The sequence below is a fragment of the Metopolophium dirhodum genome, chromosome 1, assembly GCF_019925205.1.
Source record: "Metopolophium dirhodum isolate CAU chromosome 1, ASM1992520v1, whole genome shotgun sequence".
NCBI lineage: Eukaryota > Metazoa > Arthropoda > Insecta > Hemiptera > Aphididae > Metopolophium > Metopolophium dirhodum.
This window is the reverse complement of record NC_083560.1, coordinates 28,750,950-28,764,722: the sequence shown is the minus strand read 5'-3', so window position 1 is coordinate 28,764,722 and position 13,773 is coordinate 28,750,950. Positions and strand designations below refer to the sequence as shown.

Here is a 13,773-nt window from a genome sequence, read left to right as displayed (position 1 = left end):
TTTAATTAGAATTTGAACATAATTTTTCTTTTTTTTCCAAATTAAAATAGGTATACATCGATTTTACATTTTTACGATTTTAATTTTGAGATTAACGATGAAACCAATTACGAAAAACCTGTCATCGTTTGCGCAGCTGCGGAACAGTTCTAAGAAAACGAAGCATTAATTATTTATTATTAGTTATTACATAGATTATTACCTACATAGTACCTATGATCAACATAATCCGCTTATCGGCTATCGTTGAATTTTAAATCAATTTGTAGGTAATTTATAAAAATTAAAAAATTATTTTACCTAGGTACCTAAAAATTATAGTTTCAAATTTTTTTCGATTTCAATATACATTTTGAATATCATTAAAAGAAATATTTGATTTTGATATCAGTTTATTTTAATTTATTTGATGATTTTTAAAGATTTTTTTCGATATTTAAAAGCGATTTCAAGCCTTAGCTGGTTAATTGAACAACAAAATGTATAGGTACAAGTAAAATAAAAAAATATAGTTAGGTACAAGTGGCAAACTCATCCTATTATAGCAATCAGCTTGGATGCAGATGAGTTGAGTTCAATTAAAATGAAATGAATTAATATTTCCATACCTACATTAAACAAAACAATATAACAAATGGTGGGAAGGTGGGTGCCACTCTACTGTACACTAGGAACTTTAAATTTTTTTTAAATTTCAAATATCAAAAATGTGTCAAAATTCGAACTTTAAATGCTTATAAAAAAATGTGTATTTTAATATTTTTCAACTGCTATTGTAAACATATATCAGGTACCTTGTATTAAATGTTCACAATTTTTGACCCAACAAATAAAATTTCATTGAAATTTATAGAAAAATAATAAAAATTTAATTTTGAAATTGTCTGTAAACAACTCAAAACAAGTCAAAATATTTTGAAAATTTTATCGAGTATAAGAATTGATAAAATAAACATACGATATAAATTCAAAGAGTCTGTGGTTCGGGACTTGATGCATTTGTATGTTTTTTTGTAATGGTCGTAGATTATATTCTAGGTGAGTTATAAATTTGTTTTATGAAATTGCGAAATTAAATACTAAGTTTGAGTTTGCATATTTATATTTTTTATCAACATACTTCGTCATATTATGTTGATAAAAGTGCATATTTGAGCAATTTTTAGCATATTTGTACATCGCATTTTTATATTTTTATATTTTTATATTTTTATAAACGTACAATTGTTTGGAAAAATCATAATTGGATGGTCGTAGTCAGTCGTATCTAACGCATAGGTATACGTCTGTTTGCGGTAGTCTCTTTATCGCTTAATAATGAAACTTTTTATCGACAATAACGACAATTGTATAGTTGTGGTAAATCCTAATGAGATCTATACTCATACAGACTTATCTTCAAACAAATATAAATTCAAACTTAGTTAGACAAAATTTTTTCTTTGATAATATATTATATTTTTATAATTTTAATAAACTTAAAATAAAAAAAATAGCTGCATGTTTTGACGATTTTGACTGTATATTTCGATAATTTTAAGTGCAACAAGTCCCAAACCATACCTAGTTATAATAATATGACGACTCGCGCATTGCGATGATAATATTACAATAGTTATAAATGGCGATTTGCGCCACGGCAAATAACAATTATAATAAGATTGGGGTGATTCGCGCCTCGGAAAAAAAAAACAATAATAATAAAAAGCCGCTGACGATTTGCGCCACGACAATAATAATTATTATAATAATAAGTACAATATAAAACACACCGTCGATTCGCACGGCAAAAAGTATCTCTCTAAACACCGTAGACCTGTGACTAAAATTGTGTGTATTACGAAATGCTATAGTGTGGAATGGTGACACGTAAATTCGTCGCGAGTCAATTCATCGCGCGTCAATTTATCGTAATCAATTTATCGCGACGTCAACTCATCGCGACGTCAATTCATCGAGAGTTAATTTATCGCATATAGGTATATATATTATGTAATATTTTTAAATCCAACATTTTCCTTCCCATTTTAATACAGATTTAGGACTGTCTTCACATTTACTTTTTTATGTAGGTATGGTTAAAAATGTTGTCTTTTTTTTAGAAAGGTCTGTCATTATTAAAAGTTATAAATAGAATAAAATTGTAAAAATTGTATAATGCAGGGGTTTTAAACCTGTGCGTCGCGGGTTATTATCAAGGGAGCCGCGTTCGCAATAGAAACTAAAAATAAAATTTCGGCGCACCAATACATATTACATGTTGCATGTGTGAGATAACCGTCGATAACCGGGTTTGCGATATCGAGTAATAGCATATTTCGATTACTATTTACAATTAGGTAGGTACTTAATCATTTGCCTCTAATATAATCTATGGAACACTTATCACAACTTATTGTTCACTTCCAAAATTATTTTCCCGAGGACGATCAACAACGAAATTGGGTTAAAGATCCTTTTACTACTGATCTACCGTCAGAATTAACAATTACTGAACAAGAACAACTGATAGACTTGTACTCAGATTCAGTATCAAAATCCAAATTTGTATCATTATCTTTACCAGAATTTTGGATAGCTATGAAGAAGCAATATCCGATCGTAGCCAATAAGGCTATCAGGACTTTAATTCCATTTGCTTCTTCATACTTATGTGAAACGGGTTTTTCGGCCTTAGCAGTTATCAAAAGTAAATACAGAGGAAAACTAAATACCGAAAAGGAAATGAGAATCGCACTATCAAAATTTACCCCACGATTTGATGATTTAATGCAACAAAAACAAGCACAGCCGTCCCATTAAAAATTAAAATTATTATTAATGTATTAATTTTTTAATTGTATGTAAAAAATAAATCTCAAAAAAATGTTTCCTATTATTAATACCTAATTACATGTTTATCATTAAATAAAGTTAGATTAAAATTATTATAAGTAATGTAAATTTGTTTATTTTAAATGTTCGTATGGGAGCCGTATATTTTATTTCAAAATCAAAAGGAGCCGTGGACCCAAAAAGGTTGACAACCACTGGTATAATGTATAAATTGTGAATTAAAATGTATAAAACAATGTATAATACACTTATACTTGCAATTGGAAATTGTGTACTATTCCTTGTAAATATTCATCAGTCGTTCTATTTTTGAAATCATAACAAATATTTTACAAACGCTGTGCTTTGTCAAAGTATTTTTTTTTTGCGGGTGGACGTTCGCCACCTATATATTGTTCAAGTTTTACTTTATTTATATTTTCTTCTTTTTTCAACGCGAATATGAATTTCCAAATACTTGGATGGCATTGAAATTAAAAATTGAAGTAAAACAATAATTATGCCATCCTTCTACTGCATTATTAGTTCTAGGTAAATCTTGCGAAATCAATGAATAGCAATTCCAAACTGAAATGTCAAATTTAGGTGCTCTTCTTTTTTGTCGTCTGTCCATGCATCCTATGCAAGTTTCTTCAAAATAGTTGAGTCATCTTGAATTTGTTGCCATATACACTGTGAAAAATAAAAAAAGCATCCTTTTACTTCTGTTTCTGGAAATTCATAATTTATCGCGTTCATCGCAGCTTTTTCAAAATCAACCATGATAGTTTTAGGACATAATCCAGTAGTAATACTTTTTAATGCTTGAAACATACGTCTATACGTTTTTTCTTTTTTATCGGGTAATAAGACGTAAGCTGATGGTAAAACATTTGAATATTGTACTGCATGAATAGTATAAACTTGATAAAATAAAGTTGGAGCACTTGAAAATGTGCCATCACAAAACCAATTGTTACATTGCGTCATAAGTTTTAATAAATTTGTTGTTGAAAAAATTAAAATTCTGTCTGTATTAATACCACTGTCATATTGTAAAAAAAGATTACCGTCAGTGGTTTTTGTCATCTCGTCAGGTATACTAAAATTGAAATCGGTTGGCTCTTTTGGTAATTGAAGTTGTTGTTTACGTAGTCGTTGTATAGTACGCTTGAGTCTATGAATATTAGGTAACTGAGCCGCACATTCTGTAGGGATTTGAGATAATGCTGTAGCTACTACAGAATGAGAACTTGCATCAACGTTATTGGTAGCTATTTCTTTTAGTAAATTTAGAGTTTTTTTAACATTAGTGTCTGTTGAATTCGGAACGTGGTTATGGTCAGTACTTTTTAATATTTTTCCATCACTTAAATGAACGCGTCCTCGACATTTGTTTTTAAAATATTGGTTACATTTCCATATTGATTTAACGTCACTTTCTTTTTCTTTTACGAAAATATAACCATTGAATGAAAGCATACTTTTTCCTCTTTCAGTTTTTAATATTTCAAAAGCCATAATTGTATACAAAAAGGAAAACGCACTAACACAAAAACGGCGACGCGGCAATATAAATAAAGTTCATCAGTTGTCGATCGACTGGGGCATAAACTGGCCTAGTTAACACTCATCGTTATCGTAATGGAGATTATAATCAGCCACAGTAATAATATAACGTCATTCTAGGTTTTTCTGGAGTAGCTATTTAAAAATATAATATATATAAATTGACACACGATGAATTAGTGTCGCGATAAATTGACGCCGCGATAAATTGACCACGATGAAATGACACACGATGAATTGACTCGCGATGAATTGACGTATATCCGTGTGGAATGGCCTTGTAATAACTACAAACTTTTTTACAGTTTTTTCCTTCATTAATTGAAAAATTATTTTATGTTACATAGGGAAATATAATATAGATATATACGAATTCAATGTATGGCCGTGTAGATACTATCAATGTTATCAATATTTTGTTTGAAAAGAGTTTGAGCAATTTTTTTAAAGACCTGAAGTTCTAGTTTTTATGATTTTGTTTACCTACATTATATTATTAAAATGAAAAATAAAGGGTTTAAGTATTTTTTTGTAATTTAAAGTTTGTTATTCTTAGAGACTTCTATCTTTTTCTTATTATGCTTATATTATTATTGAAAAAGTGTATTGTAATGTTCATAGTAGGTAAATAGTTAAAATATTAAAGTCGATAATTCCATATTTTCATAATTTGTTGGTTGTACGCACTTATACTTACCTATTTGTAGTTCGTAATCACTACACGTACGATGTAATTAGTAAGCAATTATGTAATTGTATTATTTCAAAAAGTACCAGAGATCAGAATTTTTAAACGAAAAACAGTAGCACCAGGGCCCGATTTAACAATTCACGTAGGTACAATTTACATTTTTGGGCCCCAAATTGTCAATCTCTATTTTCATTAATGCTAAAATAAAATGTATATGCATAATGTGTTTTTAAATGAATGTTGTGTGAGCTGCTTTAACATAAGTTTATTAGCTTAAAACATCTTAAAAAAAACTAACATAATAATAAAAATCAAATTATTCATTGAAGTTATGGCAGATATAGATTAGTGTAAAACATACTAGTCAATGTAAATAATAAATACACATCGTACAAGAAGAAAAATTACTCCAACAACTTTTCTAAGTTTTTAAATCACCATTTCCTTCTAGCACTACATTTTTCGTTTTTCACCTAATATTCATATTAAACATTTTTAATTGTTATTATATTGAATTCTGGTGTCCAACAACTTTTATAGCTATAAGGATTGAAAATGTATAACAAGGTTCCACGTAAAAAGGTTATATATTATATAAATTACTTTATTCGCAATAATATCATCAAATATATTTATAGTAATATCATAGGCTGACTGACGGTTTTCGCTCAGAATCGCTTTTCTTATACAATGATATTATATAATTGAATTCAAATTTAACACCATCCGTTACAGTGACCAGTGGCATATTTAGGGAGGGGATCAATGGCCCCGGGGTGCTAATATTTGAGTCCTCAATGGGGTGCCGTCGCTAGAGGTAATAACAAAAAAAAATGATTTATTTATGTATTTTAAAACGGTTATATTATAAAACGAGAATCTTCTTTTTTACTGCAAATATATTACAAATATTACATACTAGGCGAAACTTCAAAATTCGCCTTTATATGTAGGTGTTTTAATTATTATTATATAAACTCAATGCTGACATTTTGAAATCAATAATAATTAGTTATGATATATTAGTATAATGTGCGGTATATTCGCTTATATTATTATAAATAAAGACCATATATTTATATGCATTCTAAATTGTAAAATATACATATAAATATGTGCTAAAAAAAGTCAAAATATGCCAGAAAATAATTCATAAAACTACAATTTTTATTAAATTTTATATTTATTCTAATTTTGCAGTGTTAATTATTTATTAATTTTATTAAAATTGTATACTGCACAGATATGCAGTTTCAAAATTTAGGTAATTTGTTAAATTGTAATTTTAATTTTAATTATTTATACATTGAGTGACCGCCGTTGTGTGTTTTATAATGCATACACTAAGGTCAAACTCAAAATGAACAATAAATCTGCAGCGACGTCAAGTGCTATATAATATGAAATTCCTATAAAAAAAAAGCCACTCTTGGTGTGTGTAGCTAATAGCCAGGTAGCTAGTAGATACCTATAAACCAAACAATGTCATCGATGATCATAAATAATCATAAATTCTTAGGTCATTGACCGATATTCGAGCGAGACTTGTGTGATGTGATGTGCAACTTTATCGTCATATATATATTTTATAGTATATAGTTATATTGTAGTATGCGTGGCTGAATAATGTTCTATTTTATTTAATTACTTTATTCAATATAATCTCAATGATCGAACGATTGAACAATAATCAACATAATATAATACAATAATATGAAGGTTTAAATAGGTACTAATTCAAATCATTTTCATAATCTAACCACAACTCTTATTTTTAATAGTTTTTTTTTTTTTGAAACGATTATTCAACGCGTATTTATGTTAAGCTTTTCGACTTGTTTTTACATGTCGCTTTATTATAGCAATGCATATATTAAATAACCTTATATACAGTGTTAAGAGACATGTGAAACGAAAATTAAACATTCCAGTGTTTACAAATGGTATGTTAACTGAATGTCACTATATAAGCGCTTATTTACCGTCTTACGAAAACAAGAACTCGGTCAACTCTGCTACATCGATATCATGATCAATATAATAAATATATAATAGGTATTATTATGTATGGATCATATGGGTAAGTACCATTATGACATTAAAATATTATTACCTATATTATTGGTGACAAATTATTTCACGTATCTATAAAACAATAATTTGGATATGCTTATTTAAAAAAAAAAATAAAAAAACTATTTGCAATATTTATCAGTTATTGCGTTACAATGATTCACCTACCTATCTATAAATCGAACGGTTAAATTAAATCAAATTTTTTGCAAAATTCCTCGCAACCAAAAAAATATTGGAGACGCTACGCGCGCATGATAAAACGATCATGCGCACATGATATAATGCACAAGAATAATTAATAATTAATATTATTAAATAATAATATTATATAATTATACAATAACTAGCTGATCCTGTGCACTTCATTGCTCGTTAAATGTGTCAACTCTATATGACTCAAACTTTGTTCAATTCGTTATTTAATATTCTGTGTATGGTGTTCAAAATTTATCTCAACTTTTCCATTGCCCGGAAAAAAAATTCTAATTCCCAGCAGTATATCATCCGGTAGGCAATCTACCTGCAGCAAATCGCGGACCCCGTGCTGTTTGTGCATAAGTGTATGATTTAGTGTATAAAGTATCAAGGTTAGGTTAGAATATTTTTCTAAGTATTTTGATTCATAAAAATCTAATTTAGGGCAAGTAGTTTATGAGTTATAAGTATTTAAAGTTTAGATGGGCGGAGTGGAGTGGTACGGGGTTACCCCTCAAAATGTTTGTCCACCAATTCGTTTGTCTAAAGTTTAAATACTTATAACTCTGAGTTAGAATGAGAATAAGAAATATAAGATATAAAAAATCAGAATATAAGAATAAGAACAATTTTTAACGTAATACGTATTAATGTATAATACTAACCAACGTATGTCAGCATGGGTAAACTTTGCTGTGTACATTCAACTTAGAGTGCACACTACACATAACACATTTAATTATTCAATTTCTTTGAAATTCCCTTTAAAAATATTATTTAAAAAAGGTGGGCAAGTGGATGTCCATATACTGTACAGTAGGTTACAAGTGGGTCACTGTAATGGATGGTGTTAAATTTGAATCCAATGATATAATACCATTGTATAAGAGAAACGATTCTGAGCGAAAACGGTCAGTCGCCTATGATATAACCAAGTATATTTGATGATTGGGGAACGGATTTTATTGTAAATACATATTTTTATTGAAATGAGATATTTTTAATCTGATAAAAAATGTGTACGATTTAGATCATTCTAATTAAAATAAACCCAAATGTATTTTACATATTTTTGTATAAATACATATTTTTACATATTTGATAAATAAAGACATATTTTGTACATATTTTAGTAATTTTTGATTTTTTCCTTCCGACGACCAAATATTATACGTTATCTAAATGACATTTACGTACCTACGTACGATCTTGGAAATACCGGGCGATGTATTTTAGTGATTTTTAATTTTCGACGACTTTAAACATTATCTGCTTCGTCTAAATTAACAAGATTAATAATTTTTGACGACCACCAAATGTTATCGTTATCTAAATGGCATTTACGTACTTATTTCCGGCACGTGGCATGCCACTATATAGATTAAAACTAGTTCAGTTAATGTCGATCTTGGTAATGCCGGACGATATAAATATAAAATTAGGAAGTTGTACCTACATACTCGACAATCGTTTTTAGTAGCATTCGTAGTTTTTACGCGAAATCTCGTGTGCTAGTTGACGTCTAGTTTCTAATTTTTAAGATGCCAAAAGTTGTGAAATCGAAATCAAAAGCGAATTTTTATTTAAAAGAGTTTCCTAACGAGACATTTAAAAGTGATGGAGAAATATTATTCTGTTCATGCTGTGAAAAGGCAGTATCAATAAATCAGCGTTATTCAGTTACTCAGCATATATCTACATCTAAGCACCAACAAAATAGAGATTGTAAAAAAAAAATTTCAACAAAATTTTCTGAGTTCAGAGCCATCTACGTCTTCTAATAATTTGTCAGCTTTTAATACCGATTTGTGTCGTATGTTAATTCGCGCGGATATTCCTATTAGACGTAGAACGGTCGTTTAGTCAATATAAGAGTATTCTCCGACCAAACTCAAACTTAGTATTTAATTTCGCAATTTCATAAAACAAATTTATAACTCACCTAGAATATAATCTACGACCATTACAAAAAAACATACAAATGCATCAAGTCCCGAACCACAGACTCTTTGAATTTATATCGTATGTTTATTTTATCAATTCTTATACTCGATAAAATTTTCAAAATATTTTGACTTGTTTTGAGTTGTTTACAGACAATTTCAAAATTAAATTTTTATTATTTTTCTATAAATTTCAATGAAATTTTATTTGTTGGGTCAAAAATTGTGAACATTTAATACAAGGTACCTGATATATGTTTACAATAGCAGTTGAAAAATATTAAAATACACATTTTTTTATAAGCATTTAAAGTTCGAATTTTGACACATTTTTGATATTTGAAATTTAAAAAAAATTTAAAGTTCCTAGTGTACAGTAGAGTGGCACCCACCTTCCCACCATTTGTTATATTGTTTTGTTTAATGTAGGTATGGAAATATTAATTCATTTCATTTTAATTGAACTCAACTCATCTGCATCCAAGCTGATTGCTATAATAGGATGAGTTTGCCACTTGTACCTAACTATATTTTTTTATTTTACTTGTACCTATACATTTTGTTGTTCAATTAACCAGCTAAGGCTTGAAATCGCTTTTAAATATCGAAAAAAATCTTTAAAAATCATCAAATAAATTAAAATAAACTGATATCAAAATCAAATATTTCTTTTAATGATATTCAAAATGTATATTGAAATCGAAAAAAATTTGAAACTATAATTTTTAGGTACCTAGGTAAAATAATTTTTTAATTTTTATAAATTACCTACAAATTGATTTAAAATTCAACGATAGCCGATAAGCGGATTATGTTGATCATAGGTACTATGTAGGTAATAATCTATGTAATAACTAATAATAAATAATTAATGCTTCGTTTTCTTAGAACTGTTCCGCAGCTGCGCAAACGATGACAGGTTTTTCGTAATTGGTTTCATCGTTAATCTCAAAATTAAAATCGTAAAAATGTAAAATCGATGTATACCTATTTTAATTTGGAAAAAAAAGAAAAATTGTGTTCAAATTCTAATTAAAAAATCATGCTTAATACCTACCTACCCACAATTAAATCGATATGGCACAACAACATAAAAATCATAAATTTATAAAATTAATATACCTACCTACTATTTTTAATTTAAATCAGAAAAACAAATATGGATACCTACACGAAATTATAATTAAATTTTTCGTTTTGATTTCAAGCCCTGCAATAAACTTTTAGTTATTATTATTAAAAACAATATTAATGAAGTAGGTACTCACGCCTCTCTGTGATAGTTTCTATTTTCTTTATAAGTACTTTGACATATCGTGGCACTACATGTCTTTTGCACTGTATATCTATACTCATCAGTCGGACATATTTTTCGAAGAGCCAGCCATGTCCGTTAAATACGATGAAAGTAATTATTTTTTTTTTGTATTTTTAAGCTTAAATTAAGTAAATGCTTATTTTACGTACTTTTTTGCTACAAAATCTGAACCCTAATTATATGTTTACACACTATTTTGATTATAAAACTTATCTTGGTAATGCCGGACGATATAAATATAAAATAAGGAAGTGGTACCTACATACTCGACAATCGTTTTTAGTAGCATTTGTAGTTTTTACGCGAAATCTCGTGTACTAGTTGACGTCTAGTTTCTAATTTTTAAGATGCCAAAAGTTGTGAAATCGAAATCAAAAGCGAATTTTTATTTAAAAGAGTTTCCTAACGAGACATTTAAAAGTGATGGAGAAATATTATTCTGTTCATGCTGTGAAAAGGCAGTATCAATAAATCAGCGTTATTCAGTTACTCAGCATATATCTACATCTAAGAACCAACAAAATAGAGATCGTAAAAAAAAAATTTCAACAAAATTTTCTGAGTTCAGAGCCATCTACGTCTTCTAATAATTTGTCAGCTTTTAATACCGATTTGTGTCGTATGTTAATTCGCGCGGATATTCCTATTAGACGTAGAACGGTCGTTTAGTCAATATAAGAGTATTCTCCGACCAAACCGTCGCAATTTTTCATTTGCAAACCTTCAACAATATGTTGTTTCGCATTGTTATGTTCCAGAATAATACTAGTTTTATATACCTACATCGTTTGTATTACTTTCTTTTATAAAATATTTTTTTTGTAATTTTTAATATCTACTAATACGTTTTTTCGATATACTTTTTTAAATTTTTTTTTACATATTTTAATATTTTTTTTACATATTTTGATTTTTTTATTACAATAAAATCCGTTCCCTATTGATGATATTATTGTGAATAAAGTAATTTGTATAGAACCTATTTACGTGGAAACTTGTTTTAAATTTTCAATTCTTAGCTTTAAAATTTGAACATTTTATACATTTTTAACTACAAAATAATTATTACATTTGAAATTTGATAAACTTTTGTCAAAATTTGAAATTTAAATGCTTATAAAAAAAAATTATGCCTATGTATTTTTAATTTTTTTCAACTGCTAATGTAACGATATATCAGGAGCCTTGCATTAAATTTTCACGCTTTTTTACTCAACAAATAATATTATATTGATATTTATAGAAAAAAAAACTAAAAAATTTGAAAACTGATAAAGTCCGTAAACAGTTCAAGTTTTTCATAATTTTATCGTGTATAGAAAATGATAATATAAACATTTAGTGAAATTTTCTAATATCTACAGTCATTAGTTTTTTAATTGACACAAAATAAGAAAATCGTTTTATGAGAAATCAAGTGAATATCAAATGTTGTAAAAATATGAATTTCAAACGCTCATAAAAATTTAATTTAACATTCTTGTAGACATTTTTTTTTTGATAAAAGTGACAAACTTATGAGGAATCTTGTATTATGAATCTTAGATTTAAAAGGAAAATTTTTTATGAATTTTTAACTCAAAACAATTTGCAAATTTTCGTCATTTTTTCGTATTTTGTCAATATTTGAATTTTAAATGCTTAAAAAAAAAATTGTACCTAAGGATTTTTAATATTTTTCAACCCTATTGTAACGCTTTATAAGGAGCCTTGCATTAAATTTTCACGTTTAATTGCCTAACAAATAGAATTTTATTGATATTTATAGAAAAAAAAACTAAAAAAATTGAAAACTGACAATGTCCAAATGTAACAGCTCAAAAAGAGTCAAATTATTTTCAAAATTTTATCGTGTATAGAAAATGATAATATAAACATTCAGTGAAATTTTCTAGTATTGACAGTCATTAGTTTTTTAATTGCAACAAAATAAGAAAATCGTTACATGAGAAATCAAGTGAATATCATATGTTGTAAAAATATGAATTTCAAACGCTCATAAAAATTTAATTTGACTTTCTTGTAGACATTTTTTTTTTTGATAAAGGTGACAAACTTATAAAGAATCTTGTATTATATATTAAATTCTTAGATTAAAAAAGAAAATTTTTCATGTATTTCTAACTCAAAATAATTTGCAAATTTTCGTCATTTTTACGTATTTTCAATATTTGAACTTAAGATGCTTATAAAAAAAAATTGTGACTGGATTTTTAATTTTTTTCATCTACCTTTGAAACAATATACTAGAAGCCTTATATACACATATATTTATACACATACATATACATAATAATATATATGGATAATACAATTGAGGCATATAGGGCCTTTTGGCCTATGAAAAATCACAGGGCGAAGTATCAAAATACTAGAAAAATATTCTGCTTCGGCATATGAAATTAAAACTTTATGTTGTCATTCAAAAAAGTAAAAACTTAAAAACTATAAGAATAAAAAATATTTAAAAATATGATTTTTTTTTAATAAAAACGTTGTTTTTCTAACAATTTGAAACTGTTAAAAAAATATTTTCAAAAATATTAACACTTTATAAAATAATGAGTTTTTCATGATAAAAGAATCACCTTGTATAGGCATGTAATAGGTACCTAGGAACGGTATCGGAGGTGATTGGTTTATCTTCCGATATAAATATATATACAGAGTGGTATATAATTGGTAGATTTAATTTACAAGAGCTAAATCATTTTTTCTTATAACTACCATTTGTATACACTTAAGTAGTTTATTCGGTAATCTAATGACACTCAACAAAAAAAAAAAAAAAACATAAACAAAATTGTTGGCAAACATAGTTCATTATTTTTTTTTAACATACCAATCATCAAAATCAATATTATTATTTTAATTTGTTATGATAGGTAATCGTAATTAATTACTTCACAGTTACTTTTCTTACAATATCATAAATTTGGATTCTTTATTAGGTGGCTTAAGTTATAATGGTAAATTGGTAAATGGTATTCGATTGTTGATATTAATGCCTTATGTATGTACCTATGGGGGTTAAAAAAAATTGTGTAATGAAAAAAGTGCAATGTTTTGTAGCGCTCTTCTCGTATTGAGATAAACTTGAAATTTGAACCATAATTGGTTGTACTTATTGGTAGGTATCGCATGCAAAGTATGAATTTAGGAGTTGA

The 13,773-nt window shown here is 27.4% G+C and overlaps 2 protein-coding genes across 2 annotated transcripts; one reads left to right on the top strand and one right to left on the bottom strand.

Annotated features, from left to right (window-relative positions):
* Positions 1-2,373: 2,373 nt before the first annotated feature.
* On the top strand, positions 2,374-2,802 carry LOC132935571 (zinc finger BED domain-containing protein 5-like). Its single transcript, XM_061002168.1, has one exon. It carries the CDS (start codon positions 2,374-2,376, stop codon positions 2,800-2,802), a length of 429 nt encoding a protein of 142 aa, XP_060858151.1.
* A 651-nt stretch (positions 2,803-3,453) lies between these two features.
* On the bottom strand, positions 3,454-4,335 carry LOC132935562 (uncharacterized). Its single transcript, XM_061002159.1, has one exon. It carries the CDS (start codon positions 4,333-4,335, stop codon positions 3,454-3,456), a length of 882 nt encoding a protein of 293 aa, XP_060858142.1.
* Positions 4,336-13,773: the final 9,438 nt, after the last annotated feature.

Excerpts from the sequence above, each read along its gene's own strand:
- LOC132935571 (XM_061002168.1), top strand. The coding sequence starts at position 2,374 with ATGGAACACTTATCACAACTTATTGTTCACTTCCAAAATTATTTTCCC.
- LOC132935562 (XM_061002159.1), bottom strand. The coding sequence starts at position 4,335 with ATGGCTTTTGAAATATTAAAAACTGAAAGAGGAAAAAGTATGCTTTCA.